The sequence below is a fragment of the Ruditapes philippinarum genome, unplaced genomic scaffold (assembly GCF_026571515.1).
Source record: "Ruditapes philippinarum isolate M1 unplaced genomic scaffold, ASM2657151v2 ctg7678_1_1_1_1, whole genome shotgun sequence".
Lineage (NCBI taxonomy): Eukaryota > Metazoa > Mollusca > Bivalvia > Venerida > Veneridae > Ruditapes > Ruditapes philippinarum.
The window spans coordinates 1-22,516 of record NW_026858754.1 but is presented as its reverse complement, the minus strand read 5'-3'; the positions used below and the strand labels follow the sequence as shown (position 1 = coordinate 22,516).

Below are 22,516 nucleotides of genomic sequence, written 5' to 3'. Positions count from 1 at the left end.
AAAGTTGAACATATTATTGTTAAATGCAATAACGGTACCATGTACCATTAAATTAACGGGTATTTAAAATTTATAGCATGCTAAAATTTCTTAAATACAATACGATCTTGCACATCATAATAAAATTACTATGAACCGGTTTGAGGGTTCAACGCAGCCATGATTGCACGAAGAAAATGCAGTTACATTTACATCCAATAAAATTCTTTCGTAAGCACTTATAAGTATTACAGTAACAACCGATAGCATCCTAGATTAGCTCTAGATAGTCGTGCTTACATTCTTCAAAATGTTCTTTCAGCGGTGTGTCACTGCTTTGTGAAAAGCTTCTGAAAGGTCCATCATTTGTCAAGTTGGTCGTAAAAGGTCCTTCGGATGTGGCGTCGGTCTTGTTCAAATTAGGACTCCGAGGCGGGGGATCCGGTCTTGGATTGATATCAGAGTACACGGGATCCATCATTTCGTTGTTGGATAAACGTGCATTTGAATCTTGCCTATACGCTTTATGAACAAAATACAGCTCATCTTTGTTTTTCTTTAGTTTTCGCGACGACTTCCGCCATGCGATGAAAAATACGAAACTAAATGTTACTAGAACTATCATTATTCCAAACAAAACAAATGTCAAATTATTAAGTTTGAATTCGTTAACATAAGGCAATGATGTATTTTGATCCATCAACACCTTTTCATTTATTGCTGAAGTAGTGGTTGAACTATTTTTGTCGTAGCTATGGTAACCGGTCGGTTTCAGTTGTCCATGCCTGTCCAAATTATGCGGTTTAGGGCGGATGTCGTCTTGAACAACTTTTGGCTTACTTGAAGAAAAGACGGTTTTCGTTGTACTCATGTCAACATTTTTTGTTGTCAATTTTTCTGTTGTCTGTGACGGGTTGGTATTTGTTGTAATAGAAGTTGATGTTTCTGTTGTTAAAGTGTTATTTCGTGTTGGCGGAAACGAAAATATCCTTTCCGGCTTCACGCTTTTCCAAGGAGTACTGCTTAGGATTTGTTGTGAACTTTTGGATGTCGCAATCAACGTCTGCATTGAAGATTGGGGTGCTTAAAATTGAAAACAAATCTATACAGTATAAAAAGCAATACACATTAAAACGTAATCTAATCATTTGCAACGCGCTGAATCTGCACAGTTTTGTTAAAACAGATTTAAATAAAAGGCATATAATTGCACTAGAACATAAATGATTGCTAACCAAATGTTTAAATAATACATGCATATCCAAACGCTAAGAATATCATCAACAAATGTGTATACATTGTATATAAGGACATTCAGTCCGCTTAGGTTGGACAAGATGACAAACTCAAAAGTGATTAAATACCTCGTAACGTATTGCTAGCTCTACAAAGACATTTGAAACATCCTTTCTGGTCAAAATTTCTCTGACATGACATCGGGCACTGTATCCAGTTATCATGCTCACATCCATTATAGAACGAAGTTTGACCTATCAATGACCATCAAATTTAAGATAAACAAGAAAGATTCTTTAAATCCTTTCGACCGTGTGAATATAGCATAGCATCCGGCAAAGTTAACCAAATAATTCCAATTACATGAATCTGTTGGCCGTTTTGATAATTGTTCCATGATTTAAGTTTAAAAACGACAATAATTTATTTCCGCACATTCTGGACACTCAAATACAATGAAATAAACTGTAAAAAATGCTTTTTTAGCAATGAACTTGTATATTTTATATGTATTCTTCACGTATTTGCTTACACTTAATTTAAAAACAAAGATTTTATATACATCATTTGGAAAATACATGAATATATAGTACATTTATAATTTAAAATGATGAGAAAGCAAATTCATTTTACTGGTTCATGGCAGCTAAAATAAATAACAAACACGCAATTTTAATACCTGTCCCTGTGTTCATCGGCTGCATATTCATGGGCAACCGGCTGTCAGGCATTCCGAGACTGTTTCCGGTATTGCATTTTGGGTCACAAATAAAACATCCGGTTTCCGGTTCTTTCTTTAAGCAGACGCTTTGACAAGGTTCTAGCGGACATTTCATGTGCATCATATTCATATTCATGTTGGCGAGGTCTATTGCATTGCCACTGACTGGAAAATATATCAACATAATTTAAAGAAGATTTTTTGATATGACGGAACTGGAATAATTTTCGAGATTAACGTTTCTTTTGATTTAGGTCTAGGTCTTGACCAATAACTTTTGTGCAAAATTTTAGATAATTCGCTAACTCCATATTCAATAATAATTATTCTAATTGTGAAAATGACACAAATTGAAAAGCGTTGTTACAGTTTTCTCTCAAATCGGGCTAAGAATTGCACAAAATTACAACTTCCAGTTTATTTCCAAGTACATGTTTACTTTTCATTATCTTTATCTTTTACATATAAGCCGCGTCACGACAAAACCAACACAGTGCGTTTGCGACAAGCATGGATCCAGACCAGCCTGCGCATCCGCGCAGTCTGATCAGGATCCATGCTGTTCGCTTACCAACTCTATTACAACTAGAGAAACTGATAGCGAACAGCATGGATCCTGATCAGACTGCGCGGATGCGCAGGCTGGTCTGGATCCATGCTGGTCGCAAACCCACTATGTTGGTTTTGTCGTGACGCGGCAAATATCTTTCTGATTTAAGTGCACAAACTGATCTCTGTAGGAAATTATATTTTTAGGTTTTAGGACCTCAGTGAAATTCCTTTAAACATTTTATTTCCTCCAATTGAATTCGTTAATATTCATCACTTCAAAATTGAATGTCGGCTTCATCATTTTTTTATGGTGAAATTCTTTCTCACCTGTTTTAAAAAACTTAAATCAGAACTGATTGTAAAATCTAAAAATAATAAGTCAATTCTTAAATAAATATCCTATTCTTGTTCTTATTTTAGATTTTATTCGCTTACTTGTTACCTTCTTAATTAAAGACTTTATTTATAATTAATATTAAAATGTATCGTGTAAATTAATTCATCATTCCAATCCACAATGTCCACAAACGAAAACAATTAAAACAATGTGCGCTACACAAAGATATTTTTCCTCAGCCGATTACAGCAGTGTTTGGTCATACAACAGCAGCAGCAACAACAACAACAACGTTTTATTGCATTATAAGGCCTCCGGTCCAAAGTACTTTCAAAATGGCATCAACTTTAGTTATAGCTATATCATACATATTATATAGAAAATGTTATATCTCGGCTGTCAGAAAAATTCCAAATTAATTTCAATATGTATATTGTTAATGTATATTGTTATCAACGCAGTAACTAAGAAGTACAAAGACACGTCTAGATTCTTAAAAGAATATGCCATAGGAAACCAATAATTGTGTTACATGTAATAAAAGTCCATGAAACATACCTTGTGCTCGTACCAAATTATACGACGAAGTTAACACAACAAACCATACCGACAAAACGAACATTTTATTAAAATTATTCCCAGTCATATTGTTTTTATAATCTAATTAAGTTTAATTCAAGCTATAGATTAATAATTCCATTTTTTCAAACCCTGAAGGACAAAATCAATTGGATTTAGATGTTCATTAGATGTTCAGTTAAATAATCATAATATTTTGTTTTTATTTCAAAATTTCCATCTCATTTTGACCTCACCAACGGTTATCGGAATAAGGTTATTGTTTTTCATCTTGTCAGGCGACCTTTGTGGTTATTCGATAAAAGGACCAAGGTTATCTGTAACCCGTTAGAAAGTAACAAGTGCGTCCAAGATAGAAATTCCTTTGTCTAACCACTGGACAGATAAACTGGCCGAAATTATTGACAATAAATGTGATAATAACGGGAACATAACAAGACATTTTGTACCGAACCAATGTTATGTACTTCAAAGGTCAAAACCGAGATAGTGCGGGAAAAGGAGATGACAGTGGCCTTCTTTTAAATGACCGTCATGACTGCTACCACATGCTGAACGTTCAGTGTTTATCATGGAGTTATTAAAGTTCAAACAATTTCATCGCTTTGAAATAAATTTAGTTAATCCATCATGATCCTAGTGTTGTATTGTGTTTGAACCTCATTCACCCTTACCTTGCTCATCAGAAAGCGACCAGTATAGAGCCAGGCCAGCCTGCAAATCTATTTTAGACCAGTAACAAGTAAATGGGTATAATTTTTTTCTGGTTGAACAATAAGAAGCTAATTCTTTTTACAATGTGCACACCACTGCATTATACTTTTTCATAGGGGTAAATCACAGGTTCCCAGTGACACTTTTTCTGGTAAACCTAGTTAACTACAACCGGCATTTAATACTTGGTGCTATATTAATTGTCATGATTTTGAGATGTCATTACTTTCTCGTTAATCACGTTAACTACTTGAAGATGATTAAATAAACTTGTGAACATAAATTAAATAAAATTTAAGAAAAAAAAAGACTTCAGTTTAAAAAAAAGGCATAAATAGTCATAATACAAGTGAGATTTGGCTTGCATGTTTTACGCAAAACATGTCTTGATTTCGTCCTTTTACGTTTCAGATACAACTTTATAAAATTCAATCAAATACATGTATCATGAATTCGAATCTGAAGCCAGTGAAGTCTTAAAGGCATGCCGCTTTCATGAAAGTATTCATATTCCTTTCTAGAAGAATTCAGTCATCATTTAATATACTTAGTCGTAAATATAAATCATGGCCCTAGCAAATATTTATTATTTGGACGGACTTAATTTCTGAAAATGGAAGACTTAACGATCGTATGGCACAACAAGTTTCTGGCGAAAACAATTTTTAACTACCAATCATCAAATCAATCTCTTTTTTTCTTGATGCGTTAGAATGAAAAGAGATATTAATTCTTTGTACATAATAATGATAATAATCCTCTTAATACTAAGTAAGATATATAACTTTTCACTATAATTACATCATGTGAAAAAATAAAGAATTCTTTCCCATCATTAAAGTATTCTAAAAACTAAACAAATATAGCTTAGAACACAATTTAAACACAGTTACGCATGTATTGTTTTAAAAACATTGTTTATTATCAAAACATTTTTAATATATCTTAAGAACTTTTAACTATCACTGCTTAAATTGATAAAGGTATAATAATTTAAAAAAAATAGCAAAATTTATGTTAAGTAAATTCGAAATCGAAATCGAATCGAATTTTGTTTTTATGCACATACAGAAAGAACAAATCGCGGGAGCAAAAAATTACCATGCCATGCGGAAATCTCCTGGAAAAAGTTTTTGGGTAAGAGCTTTGATTTTCAATTTGTGCAAAGAAGACCCTCTGAAGTTGTACAAAAACTAATCTGCAACGGAATCAGGCAAAATGTGTCAGAATGCTTGACATTAGAATATGGTGTTTTATGCACTTTATAAACGGAAAAAACGTCGTTCCAAAAATAACCACGCCATGCGGAAATTTCCTAGACATAATGTTTTGGTTAGGGCTTTGATATTCATTTTGTGCAAAGAAGACCTTCTGAATTTGTACAAAATTGAATTTGCAATGGGATTAGAAAAACGGTGTGTAAACAATTGGCTGTAGAATATAGTGTTTTTAGGAAAATTTATGCACTTTATATAGAGTGGAAATCAGATCGCTTGTCCAAAAAATGGCCATGCCACGCGGAAATCTCCTAGAAATATTGTTTCGGTTAGGGCTTTGGTACTCATTTTGTGCAAAGAACACCCTCCAGAGTTGTACGAAAACGAATTTGCAACGGAATCAGACAAACGGTTACTTAACGGTTTGCTCTAGACAATTGTGTTTCTTATGCACTTTATATACAGAAAGAAAAAATCGCAGGAGCAAAAAAAAAATGACCATGCCACGCGGAAATCTCCTGGAAAGATTCTTTGGTTAGGGCTTTGGTACTTCATTTTGTGCAAAGAACACCCTCTAAAGTTTTGTACAAAAACGAGATTTGCAACGGAATCGGACAAATGGTGTCTTAACAGTTGGGCTCTAGAATATGGTGTTTTTTATGCACTTTATATACAGAAAGAACAAATCGCGGGAGCAAAAAATGACCATGCCACGCGGAAATCTCCTGGAAATTATTGTTCCGGTTAGGGCTTTGGTACTCATTTTGTGCAAAGAAACCCTCTTAAGTTGTACAAAAAACGGAATTTGCAACGGAATCAGACAAATGGTGTTTTAAACGGTTGGCTCTAGAATATGTCTTTTTTATGCACTTTATATACAGAAAGAACAAATCGCGGGGTCAAAAAAATGACCATGCCACGCGGCAAATCTCCTGGACAATTGTTGGGTTAGGGGCTTTGGTCTCATTTTGTGTAAAGAAGACCCTCTGAATTTGTACAAAAAACGAATTTTCAACGGACGATCAGACTAATGGTGTTTAAAAGGCGGGCGGTAGAATATGGTGTTTTTTAAACGAAATTTCTGAGACTTTATATACTTACAGGACTAATCGCCGTTCAAAAAAATAACGATCATTTTATGTGGGCCTCATGCTATTATGAGACTTATATTGCTGTTTATAATATCCTCTGAAACATCACAATCTAATTATCATTCCATTTTTTTTTAGGAATTTGGTTTTCATGTTGTGCAAAGAAGACTCTCCATAGTTGTACAAACAAGAATTTAAAAAGAAATCAGACAACAATTGGATCTAGAATATGGTGTTTTTTTACGAAAATTTATGCACTTTATATAGAGAAAGAACAAAAGTGCGGTCCAAAAAATGACCATGCCGTGCGGAAATATCCTGGAAATAGTTTTTGGGTTAGAGCTTTGATTTTCAATTTGTGCAAAGAAGACCCTCCAAAGTTGTACAAAAACGAATTTAAAACGGAATCAGACAAATGGTGTTACAATTATTGGATATAGAATATGGTGTTTTTTACGAAAATTTATGCACATTATATAGAAATAGAACAAAACTCCGGTCCAAAAATGACCATGCCATGCGGAAATTTCCTGGAAAAAGTTTTTGGATTAGAGCTTTGATTTTCAGTTTGTGCAAAGAAGACCCTCCAAAGATGTACAAAAACGAAGTTAAAACGGAATCAGACAAATGGTATTTAAAGGATTGGATCTAGAATATAGTGTTTTTTTATGAAAATTTATACACTTTATATGAAGAACAAAACTCTGGTCCAAAAAATGGCCATGCCATGCGGAAATTTCCTGGATAAAGTTTTTGGGTTAGAGCTTTGATTTTCAGTTTGTGCAAAGATGACCCTCCAAAGTTGTACAAAAACGAATTAAGAAAGGAATCCGACAAATGGGTGTTAAAAGTATTGGATATAGAATATGTGTTTTTTACGAAAATCTTATACACTTTATATAGAAAAAAAACAAACTCCGGTCCAAAAAAATGACCATGCCGTGCGGAATGTATCCCTGAAAAAGTTTTTGGGTTTAGCAGCTTTGATTTTCAAATTTGTGCAAAAAAGACCCTCCAAAGTTGTACAAAAACGAATTTAAAAACGGCATCAGACCAAATGGTGTTAAAATGATTGGATATAGAATATGGTGTTTTTTACGAAAATCTTATACACACTTTATATAAAAGAACTAAACTTCCGGTCCAAAAAAATGACCATGCCGTGCGGAATTATCCTCTGGAAGAAAGTTTTTGGGTTAGAGCTGGATTTTCAATTTGTGCAAAGAAGACCCTCCAAAGTTGAACAAAAACGATTAAAAACGGAATCAGACAAATGGTGTTAAAAGGATTAATATAGAATATAGTGTTTTTACACATTTATGCCTTTACATAGAAATAGAACAAAACTCCGTCCAAAAAAATGACCATGCCATGCGGAAAATTTCCTGGCATAAAGTTTTTGGTTGAGCTTTGATTTTCAGTTTGTGCAAGAAGACCACTCCAAAAGGTGTATCAAAAACGGAATTTAAACGGATCAAGCATGGTATTTAAAGGATTGCATCTAGAATTTTAGTGTTTGTTATGAAGTTTATTACACTTTATATGAAGAAACAAAACTCTAATCAAAAAATCCATGCCCTGCCGAAATTTTCATGGATAAAGTTTGGTTAAAACTTGATTTTCCAGTTTGGTGCAAAGATGACCCTCCAAAGTTGATTACAAAACCGAATTTAAACTGAATCAGACAATGGTTAAAAGGATTGGATATGATATGGTGTTTTTACAAAATTTATACGACTTATATAGAAAAAGAACAAAAAACTCTGTCCGAAAAATGACCGATGCGTGTCGGAAAATATTTCTGGAAAAAGTTTTGGGTTAGAGCTTTGATTTTCAATTTGTGCAAAGAAGACCCCCAAGTTGTACAAAAACGAATTTAAACGGAATCAGACAAATGTGTTATAGGACTGATATAGAATACTGTGTTTTTCGACATTTATGCATTTTACATAGAAAAAGAACAAACTCCGGTCCAAAAAATGGACCATTCCATGCGGAAATTCCTGGATAAAGTTTTTGGGTTGAGCTTTGATTTTTCAGTTAGTGCAACAGAAAGAGCCCTCCAAGTTGTACAAAAACGAATATTATGACGATCAGACAAATGGTGTTAAAGGCATTGGATATAGAATTAGGTGTTTTTTACGAACTTTATGCACTTTACATAGAAAAACAGAACAAAACTCCGGTCCAAAAATGACCATGCCATGCGAAAGTTTCTGGATAAAACTTTTGGTTAGATCTTTGATTACAGTTGCTGCAAAGAAGACACCCAAAGTTGTCAAAAACGAAATTTAAAACGGAATCCAGTACCAAACTGGATTTAAAGGATTGGATCTAGATTTATGTTTTTTATGCAACATTATACACTTTATAGAAGAACAAACTCTGCGGTCCAAAAAATGGCCATTGCCATGCGGAATTTCCTGGATACGTTTTCGGGTTAGAGCTTTGATTTTCAATTTGTGCAAAGATGACCTCCAAAGTTGTACAAAAACGAATTTAAAAAAGGAATCAGACAAATGGTGTTAAAATTATTGGATATAGAATATGGTGTTTTTTACGAAAATTTATACACTTTATATAGAAAAAAAAAACAAAACTCCGGTCCAAAAAATGACCATGCCGTGCGGAAATATCCTGGAAAAATTTTTGGAGGTTAGAGCTTTGATTTTCATTTGTGCAAAGAAGATCCTCCAAAGTTGAACCAAAAACGAATTAAACGGAATCAGATAAATGGTGTTAAAAGGATTGAAATATAGAATTATTGGTGTTTTTTTACGAACATTTATGCACTTTACATAGAAAAAGAACAAAACTCCGGTCCAAAAAAATGACCATGCCATGCGGAAATTTCCTGGAAAAAGTTTTTGGGTTAGAGCTTTGATTTTCAATTGTGCAAAAAGACCCTCCAAAGTTGTACACAAAACGAATTTAAAACGGAATCAGACAAATGGTATTTAAAGGATTGGATCTAGAAGAATACAGTGTTTTTTATGAAAAAATTTATACACTTTATATGAAGAACAAAACTTCTGGTGCCAAAAAAATGGCCATGCCATGCGGAAATTTCCTGGATAAAGTTTTTTGGGTTAGAGCTTTGATTTTCAATTTGTGCAAAGATGAACCCTCCAAAGTGTACAAAAACGAATTTAAAAATGGAGTCAGACAAATGGTGTAAAAGAATTGGATATAGAATATGGTGTTTTTACGAAAATTTATACACTTTATATAGAAAAAAACAAAACTCCGGTCCAAAAAAATGACCATGCCGGGCGGAAATATCCTGAAAAAGATTTTGGGTTTAGAGCTTTGATTTTTCAATTTGTGCAAAGAAGACCCTCCAAAGTTGTCACAAAAAACGAATTTTAAAAAGAAATCAGACAAATGGTGTTAAAATGATTGATATAGAATATGGTGTTTTTACAAAAATTTAAAAACACTTTACATAGAAAAAGAAGCAAAACTCCGGGTCCAAAAAATGATCATGCCGTGCGGAAATATCCTGGAAAAAGTTTTTGGGTTAGAGCTTTGATTTTCAATTTGTGCAAAGAAGACCCTCCAAAGTTGATCAAAAAACGGAATTTAAAACGGAATCAGACAAATGGTGTTAAAAGGATTGAATATAGAATATGGTGTTTTTTACGAACATTTATGCACTTTACATAGAAAAAGAACAAAACTCCGGTCCAAAAAATGACCATGCCATGCGGAAATTTCCTGGATAAAGTTTTTGGGTTAGAGCTTTGATTTTCAGTTTGTGCAAAGAAAACCCTCCAAAGTTGTACAAAAACGAATTTAATACGATCAGACAAATGGTGTTAAAAGGATTGGATATAGAATATGTGTTTTACGAAAATTTATACACTTTATATAGAAAAAGAACAAAACTCCGGTCCAAAAAAATGACCAAGCCGTGCGGAATATTCTTGGAAAAATTTTTGGGTTAGAGTTTTGATTTTCAATTTGTGCAAAGAAGACCCTCCAAAGTTGTACAAAAAACGAATTTAAAACGGAATCAGACAAATGGTGTTAAAAAAGGATTGAATATAGAATATGGTGTTTTTTTACGAAAACATTTATGCACTTACATAGAAAAAGACCAAAACTCCGGGTCCAAAAAATGACCATGCCATGCGGAATTTCCTGGATAAATTTTTTGGGGTTAGAGCTTTGATTTTCAGTTTGTGCAAAGAAGACCCTCGAAAGTTGTACAAAAAGCAAATTTTAAAACGAATCAGACAAATGGTGTTTAAAGGATTGGATCTAGAATACAGTGTTTTTTTATGAAAATTTATACACTTTATATGAAGAACAAAACTCTGGTCCAAAAAATGGCCAAGCCATGCGGAAATTTCCCCTGGATAAAGTTTTTGGGTTAGAGCTTTGATTTTCAATTTGTGCAAAGAACCCTCCAAAGTTGTTACAAAAACGAATTTAAAACGGAATCAGACAAAACGGTGTTAAAATGAATTGGATATAGGAATATGGTGTTTTTTTACGAAAATGTATGCGCATTATATAGAAATAGAACAAAACTCCGGTTCCAAAAATGACCATGCCATGCGGAAATTTCCTGGAAAAGTTTTTGGGTTAGAGCTTTGATTTTCAGTTTGTGCAAAGAAGACCCTCCAAAGTTGTACAAAAACGAATTTAAAACGGAATCAGAACAAATGGTATTTAAAAGGATTGGATCTAGAATATAGTGTTTTTTATGAAATTTATACACTTTATATGAAGAACAAAACACTGGTCCAAAAAATGGCCATGCCATGCGGAAACTTTCCTGGAAAAAGTTTTGGGTTAGAGATTTGATTTTCAATTTGTGCAAAGATTGACCCTCCAAAGTTGTACAAAAACAAATTCAAACGGAATCAGACAAATGGTGTTAAAAGGATTGGATATAATATATGGTGTTGTTTACGAAAATTTATACACTTTATATAGAAAAAGAACAAAACTCCGGTCCAAAAAAATGACCATGCCGTGCGGAATATCCTGGAGAAAAAGTTTTGGGTTAAAGCTTTGATTTTCAATTTGTGCAAAGAAGACCCACCAACGTTGTACAAAAACGAATTTAAAACTGGAATCAGACAAATGTGTTAAAATGATTGAATATAGAATATGGGTGTTTTTTACGAAAATTTATGCACTTTACATAAAAAAAAGAACAAAACTCCGGTCCAAAAAATGACCATGCCATGCGGAAATTTTCCTGGAAAAAGTTTTGGGTTAGTGCTTTGATTTTCAGTTTGTGCAAAGAAGACCCTCCAAAGTTGTACAAAAACGAATTTAAAACGGAATCAGACAAATGGTGTTAAAAGGATTGAATATAGAATATGGTGTTTTTTACGAACATTTGATAATACATGTATGCACTTTACATAGAAAAAGACCAAAACTCCGGTCCAAACAATGACCATGCCATGCGGAAATTTCCTGGATAAAGTTTTTGGGTTAGAGCTTTGATTTTCAGTTTGTGCAAAGAAGACCCTCCAAAGTTGTACAAAAACGAATTTAAAACGGAATCAGACAAATGGTGTTTAAAGTATTGGATCTAGAATATAGTGTTTTTTATGAAAATTTATACACTTTATAATTATGAAGAACAAAACTCTGGTCCAAAAAATGGCCAAGCCATGCGGAAATTTCCTGGATAAAGTTTTTGGGTTAGAGCTTTGATTTTCAATTTGTGCAAAGAAGACCCTCCAAAGTTGTACAAAAACGAATTTAAAACGGAATCAGACAAATGGTGTTAAAAGTATTGAATATAGAATATGGTGTTTTTTACGAAAATTTATACACTTTACATAGAAAAAGAACAAAATTCCGGTCCAAAAAATTACCATGCCATGCGGAAATTTCCTGGATAAAGTTTTTGGGTTAGAGCTTTGATTTTCAGTTTGTGCAAAGAAGACCCTCCAAAGTTGTACAAAAACGAATTTAAAACGGAATCAGACAAATGGTATTTAAAGGATTGGATCTAGAATATAGTGTTTTTTATGAAAATTTATACACTTTATAAATTATGAAGAACAAAACTCTGGTCCAAAAATTGGCCATTTTCCATGCGGAATTTCCTGGATAAAGTTTTTGTGTTAGAGTCTTCTTGAATTTTCAATTTGTGCAAAGATGACCCTCCAAAGTTGTAACAAAAACTGAATTTAAAACGGATCAGACAATTGGTATTTAAAGGATTGGATCTAGAATATAGTGTTTTTATGAAAATTTATACACTTTATATGAAGAACAAAACTCTGGTCCAAAAAATGGCCATGCCATGCGGAAATATCCTGAAAATGTTTTTGGGTTAGAGCTTTGATTTTCAATTTTGTGCAAAGAAGACCCTCCAAAGTTGTACAAAAACGAATTTAAAACGGAATCAGACAAATGTGTTAAAAGATTGGATATAGAATATGGTGTTTTTTACCGAAAAATTTATGCACTTATATGTAGAATAGAAACAAAACTCCGGTCCAAAAACCATGCCGTGCGAAATATCCTGAAAAATGTTCTTGGGTTAGAGCTTTGATTTTCAATTTGTGCAAAGAAGACCTCCAAAGTTGTTACAAAAACGAATTTAAAACGGAATCAGACAAATGGTGTTAAAATGATTGGATATAGAATATGGTATGTTTTTTTACGAAAATTTAATGCACATTATATAGAAATAGAACAAAACTCCGGTCAAAAATGACCATGCCATGCGGAAATTTTCTGGAAAAAGTTTTTGGGATCAAGCTTTGATTTTCGTTTGTGCAAAGAAGGACCCTCCAAAGTTTGTACATAAAACGAATTTAAAACGAATCAGAACAAATGCGTATTTAAAGGATTGGATCTAAAATATAGTGTTTTTATGAAAAATATACACTTCCCTATATAAGACAAAAACTCGTGGTTTCCAAAAAACATGGCCCATGCCATGCGGAAATTTCCTGATAAAGTTTTTCGGTTAGAGCTTTGATTTTCAATTTGTGCAAGAGACCCCTCCAAAGTTGTACAAAAACGAATTTAAAATGGAATCAGACAAATGGTGTTAAAGAATTGGATAGAGAATTATTGGTGTTTTTACCGAAAATTTATACACTTTATATAGAAAAAGAACAAAACTCCGGTCCAAAAAATGACCATGCCGTGCGGAAATATCCTGAAAAAGATTTTGGGTTAGAGCTTTGATTTTCAATTTGTGCAAAGAAGACCCTCCAAAGTTGTACAAAAACGAATTTAAAAAGGAATCAGACAAATGGTGTTAAAATGATTGGATATAGAATATGGTGTTTTTTACGAAAATTTAAACACTTTACATAGAAAAAGAACAAAACTCCGGTCCAAAAAATGATCATGCCGTGCGGAAATATCCTGGAAAAAGTTTTTGGGTTAGAGCTTTGATTTTCAATTTGTGCAAAGAAGACCCTCCAAAGTTGATCAAAAACGAATTTAAAACGGAATCAGACAAATGGTGTTAAAAGTATTGAATATAGAATATGGTGTTTTTTACGAAAATTTATGCATTTTACATAGATAAAGAACGAAACTCCGGTCCAAAAAATGACCATGCCATGCGGAAATATCCTGGAAAATAATTTTGGGTTAGAGCTTTGATTTTCAGTTTGTGCAAAGAAGACCCTCCAAAGTTGTACAAAAACGAATTTAAAACGGAATCAGACAAATGGTGTTAAAAGGATTGAATATAGAATATGGTGTTTTTTACGAACATTTATGCACTTTACATAGAAAAAGACCAAAACTCCGGTCCAAAAAATGACCATGCCATGCGGAAATTTCCTGGATAAAGTTTTTGGGTTAGAGCTTTGATTTTCAGTTTGTGCAAAGAAGACCCTCGAAAGTTGTACAAAAACAAATTTAAAACGGAATCAGACAAATGGTGTTTAAAGGATTGGATCTAAAATTTAGTGTTTTTTTTATGAAAATTTTATACACTTTATATGAAGAACAAAAACTCTGGTCCAAAAAATGGCCAAGCCATGCGGAAAATTTCCTGGATAAAGTTTTTGGGTTTAGAGCTTTGATTTTCAGTTTGTGCAAAGATGACCTCCAAAGTTGTACAAAAAACGAATTTAAAACGGAATCAGACAAATTGTGTTGAAAGTATTTGATATAGAATATGGTGTTTTTTACGAAGCTTTATGCACTTTATATAGAAAAAGAACAAAACTCCGGTCCAAAAAATGACCCATGCCGTGCGGAAATATCCTGAAAAATGTTTTTGGGTTAGAGCTTTGATTTTCAATATGTGCAAAAGAAGACCCCTCCAAAGTTGTACAAAAAACGAATTTAAAACGGAATCAGACAAAATGGTGTTTAAAATGATGGTGGATATAGAATATGGTGTTTTTTTACGAAAATTTATGCACATTATATAGAAATAGAACAAAACTCCGGTCCAAAAAATGACCATGCCATGCGAAATTTCCTGGAAAAAAGTTTTTGGTTAGAGCTTTGATTTTTCAGTTTTGTACAAGATGACCCTCCAAAGTTGTACAAAAAACGAATTTAAAACGGAATCAGACAAATGTAGTTAAAGGATTGGATCTAGAATATAGTGTTTTTTTATGAAAGATTTATACACTTTATATGAAGAAACAAAAACACTGGTCCAAAAAATGGCCATGCCATGCGGAAACTTCCTGGAAAAAGTTTTTGGTTAGAGCTTTATTTTCCAATTTGTGCAAAGAAGACCCTCCAAAGTTGTTACAAAAACGAATTTAAAAACGGAATCAGACAAATGGTTTTAAAAGATTAGGATATAATATATGGTGGTTTGTTTACGGAAAATTTATACACTTTATATTTAGAAAAAGAACAAAACTCCGGTCCAAAAAATGACCATGCCTGCGGAAATATCCTTGAAGAAAAGTTTTTGGGTTAGAGCTTTGATTTTCAAATTTGTGCAAAGAAGACCCTCCAAAGTTGTACAAAAACGAATTTAAAACGGAATCAGACAAAATGGTGTTAAAATGATTGAATATAGAATATGGGTTTTTTACGAAAAATTTATGCACTTTACATAGAAAAAGAACAAAACTCCGGTCCAAAAAATGACCATGCCATGCGGAAATTTCCTGAAAAAGTTTTTGGGTTAGTGCTTGTTGATTTCATTTGTGCAAAAGAAGACCCTCCAAAGTTGTACAAAAACGAATTTAAAACGGAATCAGTGAAATGGTGTTAAAAGGATTGAATATAGAATATGGTGTTTTTTTACGAACATTTAATAATATGCACTTTACATAGAAAAAAGACCAAAACTCCGGTCTCAAACAATGACCATGCCATGCTGAAATTTCCTGGATAAAGTTTTTGGTTAGAGCTTTGATTTCAGTTTGTGCAAAGAAGACCCTCCAAAGTTGTACAAAAACGAATTTAAAACGGAATCAGACAAATGGTGTTTAAAGGATTGGATCTAGAATATAGTGTTTTTTATGAAAATTTATACACTTTATATGAAGAACAAAACTCTGGTCCAAAAAATGGCCAAGCCATGCGGAAATTTCCTGGATAAAGTTTTTGTGTTAGAGCTTTGATTTTCAATTTGTGCAAAGATGACCCTCCAAAGTTGTACAAAAACGAATTTAAAACGGAATCAGACAAATGGTATTTAAAGGATTGGATCTAGAATATAGTGTTTTTTATGAAAATTTATACACTTTATATGAAGAACAAAACTCTGGTCCAAAAAATGGCCATGCCATGCGGAAATTTCCTGGATAAAGTTTTTGGGTTAGAGCTTTGATTTTCAATTTGTGCAAAGATGACCCTCCAAAGTTGTACAAAAACGAATTTAAAACGGAATCAGACAAATGGTGTTAAAAGGATTGGATATAGAATATGGTGTTTTTTACGAAAATTTATACACTTTATGTAGAAAAAGAACAAAACTCCGGTCAAAAAATGACCATGCCGTGCGGAAATATCCTGGAAAATGTTTTTGGGTTAGAGCTTTGATTTTCAATTTGTGCAAAGAAGACCCTCCGAAGTTGTACAAAAACGAATTTAAAACGGAATCAGACAAATGGTGTTAAAATGATTGGATATAGAATTTTTTACGAAACTTTATGCACTTTATATAGAAATAGAACAAAAGTCCGGTCCAAAAAATGACCATGCCGTGCGGAAATATCCTGAAAAAGCTTTTTGGGTTACAGCTTTGATTTTCAATTTGTGCACAGAAGACCCTCCAAAGTTGTAAAAAATCGAATTTAAAACAGAATCAGACAAATGGTGTTAAAATGATTGGATATAGAATATGGTGTTTTTTTACGAAAATTTATGCACATTATATAGAAATAGAACAAAACTCCGGTCCAAAAATGACCATGCCATGCGGAAATTTTCTGGAAAAAGTTTTTGGGTTAGAGCTTTGATTTTCAGTTTGTGCAAAGAAGACCCTCCAAAGTTGTACAAAAACGAATTTAAAACGGAATCAGACAAATGGTATTTAAAGGATTGGATCTAAAATATAGTGTTTTTATGAAAAATAATACACTTTATATGAAGAACAAAACTCTGGTCCAAAAAATGACCATGCCATGCGGAAATTTCCTGGATAAAGTTTTTGGGTTAGAGCTTTGATTTTCAATTTGTGCAAAGAAGACCCTCCAAAGTTGTACAAAAACGAATTTAAAACGGAATCAGACAAATGGTGTTAAAAGGATTGGATATAGAATATGGTGTTTTTTACGAAAATTTATACACTTTATATAGAAAAAGAACAAAACTCCGGTCCAAAAAATGACCATGCCGTGCGGAAATATCCTGGAAAAAATTTTTGGGTTAGAGCTTTGATTTTCAATTTGTGCAAAGAAGACCCTCCAAAGTTGTACAAAAACGAATTTAAAACGGAATCAGACAAATGGTGTTAAAAGGATTGAATATAGAATATGGTGTTTTTTACGAACATTTATGCACTTTACATAGAAAAAGACCAAAACTCCGGTCCAAAAAATGACCATGCCATGCGGAAATTTCCTGGATAAAGTTTTTGGGTTAGAGCTTTGATTTTCAGTTTGTGCAAAGAAGACCCTCGAAAGTTGTACAAAAACAAATTTAAAACGGAATCAGACAAATGGTGTTTAAAGGATTGGATCTAAAATTTAGTGTTTTTTATGAAAATTTATACACTTTATATGAAGAACAAAACTCTGGTCCAAAAAATGGCCAAGCCATGCGGAAATTTCCTGGATAAAGTTTTTGGGTTAGAGCTTTGATTTTCAGTTTGTGCAAAGAAGACCCTCCAAAGTTGTACAAAAACGAATTTAAAACGGAATCAGACAAATTGTGTTAAAAGTATTTGATATAGAATATGGTGTTTTTTACGAAGCTTTATGCACTTTATATAGAAAAAGAACAAAACTCCGGTCCAAAAAATGACCATGCCGTGCGGAAATATCCTGAAAAATGTTTTTGGGTTAGAGCTTTGATTTTCAATTTGTGCAAAGAAGACCCTCCAAAGTTGTACAAAAACGAATTTAAAACGGAATCAGACAAATGGTGTTAAAATGATTGGATATAGAATATGGTGTTTTTTTACGAAAATTTATGCACATTATATAGAAATAGAACAAAACTCCGGTCCAAAAATGACCATGCCATGCGGAAATTTCCTGGAAAAAGTTTTTGGGTTAGAGCTTTGATTTTCAGTTTGTGCAAAGAAGACCCTCCAAAGTTGTACAAAAACGAATTTAAAACGGAATCAGACAAATGGTGTTTAAAGGATTGGATCTAGAATATAGTGTTTTTTATGAAAATTTATACACTTTATATGAAGAACAAAACTCTGGTCCAAAAAATGGCCATGCCATGCGGAAATTTCCTGGATAAAGTTTTTGGGTTAGAGCTTTGATTTTCAATTTGTGCAAAGATGACCCTCCAAAGTTGTACAAAAACGAATTTAAAACGGAATCAGACAAATGGTGTTAAAAGGATTGGATATAGAATATGGTGTTTTTTACGAAAATTTATACACTTTATATAGAAAAAGAACAAAACTCCGGTCCAAAAAATGACCATGCCGTGCGGAAATATCCTGGAAAAAGTTTTTGGGTTAGAGCTTTGATTTTCAATTTGTGCAAAGAAGACCCTCCAAAGTTGTACAAAAACGAATTTAAAACGGAATCAGACAAATGGTGTTAAAATGATTGAATATAGAATATGGTGTTTTTTACGAAAATTTATGCACTTTACATAGAAAAAGAACAAAACTCCGGTCCAAAAAATGACCATGCCATGCGGAAATTTCCTGGAAAAAGTTTTTGGGTTAGTGCTTTGATTTTCAGTTTGTGCAAAGAAGACCCTCCAAAGTTGTACAAAAACGAATTTAAAACGGAATCAGACAAATGGTGTTAAAAGGATTGAATATAGAATATGGTGTTTTTTACGAACATTTAATAATATGCACTTTACATAGAAAAAGACCAAAACTCCGGTCCAAACAATGACCATGCCATGCGGAAATTTCCTGGATAAAGTTTTTGGGTTAGAGCTTTGATTTTCAGTTTGTGCAAAGAAGACCCTCCAAAGTTGTACAAAAACGAATTTAAAACGGAATCAGACAAATGGTGTTTAAAGGATTGGATCTAGAATATAGTGTTTTTTATGAAAATTTATACACTTTATATGAAGAACAAAACTCTGGTCCAAAAAATGGCCAAGCCATGCGGAAATTTCCTGGATAAAGTTTTTGGGTTAGAGCTTTGATTTTCAATTTGTGCAAAGATGACCCTCCAAAGTTGTACAAAAACGAATTTAAAACGGAATCAGACAAATGGTGTTTATAGGATAGGATCTAGAATATAGTTTTTTTTCATGAAACTTTATACACTTTATATGAAGAACAAAACTCTGGTCCAAAAATGGCCATGCGATGAGGAAATTTCCTGGATAAAGTTTTTGGGTTAAAGCTTTGATTTTCAACTTGTGCAAAGATGACCCTCCTTAGTTGTACAAAAACGAATTTGCAACGGAATCAGACAAATGGTGTTAAAAGGATTGGATATAGAATATGGTGTTTTTTACGAAAATGTATACACTTTATATAGAAAAAGAACAAAACTCCGGTCAAAAAATGACCATGCCGTGCGGAAATATCCTGGAAAATGTTTTTGGGTTAGAGCTTTGATTTTCAATTTGTGCAAAGAAGACCCTCCGAAGTTGTACAAAAACGAATTTAAAACGGAATCAGACAAATGGTGTTAAAATGATTGGATATAGAATATGGTGTTTTTTTACGAAAATTTATGCACATTATATAGAAATAGAACAAAACTCCGGTCCAAAAATGACCATGCCGTGCGGAAATATCCTGAAAAATGTTTTTGGGTTAGAGCTTTGATTTTCAATTTGTGCAAAGAAGACCCTCCAAAGTTGTACAAAAACGAATTTAAAACGGAATCAGACAAATGGTGTTAAAATGATTGGATATAGAATATGGTGTTTTTTTACGAAAATTTATGCACATTATATAGAAATAGAACAAAACTCCGGTCCAAAAATGACCATGCCATGCGGAAATTTTCTGGAAAAAGTTTTTGGGTTAGAGCTTTGATTTTCAGTTTGTGCAAAGAAGACCCTCCAAAGTTGTACAAAAACGAATTTAAAACGGAATCAGACAAATGGTATTTAAAGGATTGGATCTAAAATATAGTGTTTTTATGAAAAATAAATACACTTTATATGAAGAACAAAACTCTGGTCCAAAAAATGGACCATGCCATGCGGAAATTTCCTGGATAAAGTTTTTGGGTTAGAGCTTTGATTTTCAATTTGTGCAAAGAAGACCCTCCAAAGTTGTACAAAAAACGAATTTAAAACGGAATCAGACAAATGGTGTTAAAAGGATTGGATATAGAATATGGTGTTTTTTACGAAAATTTATACACTTTATATAGAAAAAGAACAAAACTCCGGTCAAAAAATGACCATGCCGTGCGGAAATATCCTGGAAAATGTTTTTGGGTTAGAGCTTTGATTTTCAATTTGTGCAAAGAAGACCCTCCAAAGTTGTACAAAAACGAATTTAAAACGGAATCAGACAAATGGTGTTAGAAGGATTGAATATGGAGTATGGTGTTTTTTACGAACATTTATGCACTTTACATAGAAAAAGAACAAAACTCCGGTCCAAAAAATGACCATGCCATGCGGAAATTTCCTGGATAAAGTTTTTGGGTTAGAGCTTTGATTTTAAGTTTGTGCAAAGAAGACCCTCCAAAGTTGTACAAAAACGTATTATAAACGGAATCAGAAGAATGGTGTTTAAAGGATTGGATCTAGAATATAGTGTTTTTTATGAAAATTTATACACTTTATATGAAGAACAAAACTCTGGTCCAAAAAATGGCCAAGCCATGCGGAAATTTCCTGGATAAAGTTTTTGGGTTAGAGCTTTGATTTTCAATTTGTGCAAAGAAGACCCTCCAAAGTTGTACAAAAACGAATTTGCAACGCAATCAGACAAACGGTTACTTAACGCTTGGCTGTAGACAGTTGTGTTTTTATGCACTTTATATACAAAAAGAACAAATCGCGGGAGCAAAAATGACCATGCCACGCGGAAATCTCCTTGAAGTATTCTTTAGGTTAGGGCTTTGGTACACATTGCTTGCAAAGAACACCTTCCAGAGTTGTACAAACACGAACTTGCAAAGAAATCAGACAAATGGTTACTTAACGGTTGGCTCTAAATTATTGTGTTTTTTTATGCACTTTATATACAGAAAGAACAAATCGCTGGAGCAAAAAATGACCATGCGACGCGGAAATCTCCTGGAAATATTCTTTGGGTTAGGGCTTTGGTACTCATTTTGTGCAAAGATCACCCTCTTAAGTTGTATTAAAACGAATTTGCAACGAAATCGGACAAATGGTGTCTTAACGGTTTGCTCTAGAATATGGTGTTTTTTATGCACTTTATATACAGAAAGAACAAATCGCGTGTCAAAAAATGACCATGCCACGCGGAAATCTCCTGGACAAATTGTTTGGGTTAGGGCTTTGGTCTTCATTTTGTGTAAAGAAGACCCTCTGAATTTGTACAAAAACGAATTTTCAACGGAATTAGACTAATGGTGTTTGAATGGCGGACGGTAGAATATGGTGGTTTTTTAACGAAATTTCTGAGACTTTATATACTTACAGGACTAATCGCCGTTCAAAAAAATAACGATCATTTTATGTGGGCCTCATGCTATTATGAGACTTATATTGCTGTTTATAATATCCTCTGAAACATCACAATCTAATTATCATTCCAATTTTTTTTTAAGTACGTAGCGTTCATTTTACAACGGCTACCTGGGCATGATGTCTATTCTCGTAAGAACGTTCTCTAAACCGCGTTCTGTCTAAAAACACTAAGTGACAGTTTTATTACGTTGTGATCTGTAAAATAATGTAAAACACAATGTCAGGAGGGTTTTGACTCTATGATGTGACTTTGCAAATTTTAAGTTGACCTACGATTACATCGAAAACAGCAAATTGCCTGTCCAAAAACGAACAAGCCATGCGGGAATCTTCCGGACATATTGCTTGGATTAGGAATTTGGTTTTCATGTTGTGCAAAGAAGACTCTCCATAGTTGTACAAACACGAATTTAAAAAGAAATCAGACAAATGGTGTTTAAACAATTGGATCTAGAATATGGTGTTTTTTTACGAAAATTTATGCACTTTATATAGAGAAAGAACAAAAGTGCGGTCCAAAAAATGACCATGCCGTGCGGAAATATCCTGGAAAAAGTTTTTGGGTTAGAGCTTTGATTTTCAATTTGTGCAAAGAAGACCCTCCAAAGTTGTACAAAAACGAATTTAAAACGGAATCAGACAAATTGTGTTTAAAGGATTGGATATAGAATATGGTGTTTTTTACGAAACTTTATGCACTTTATATAGAAAAAGAACAAAACTCCGGTCCAAAAAATGACCATGCCGTGCGGAAATATCCTGAAAAATGTTTTTGGGTTAGAGCTTTGATTTTCAATTTGTGCAAAGAAGACCCTCCAAAGTTGTACAAAAACGAATTTAAAACGGAATCAGACAAATGGTGTTAAAAGATTGGATATAGAATATGGTGTTT

The 22,516-nt window shown here is 33.2% G+C and overlaps 1 protein-coding gene across 1 annotated transcript; it reads right to left on the bottom strand.

Moving 5' to 3' along the window:
* Window positions 1-205: 205 nt before the first annotated feature.
* On the bottom strand, window positions 206-3,857 carry LOC132754124 (uncharacterized). The gene is made up of 4 exons (XM_060744718.1): window positions 3,384-3,857; window positions 1,895-2,101; window positions 1,344-1,469; window positions 206-1,062 (listed from the first exon to the last, which is right to left on the bottom strand). Exons 1-4 carry the CDS (start codon window positions 3,469-3,471, stop codon window positions 251-253), a joined length of 1,233 nt encoding a protein of 410 aa, XP_060600701.1. The 5' UTR covers window positions 3,472-3,857; the 3' UTR covers window positions 206-250.
* Window positions 3,858-22,516: the final 18,659 nt, after the last annotated feature.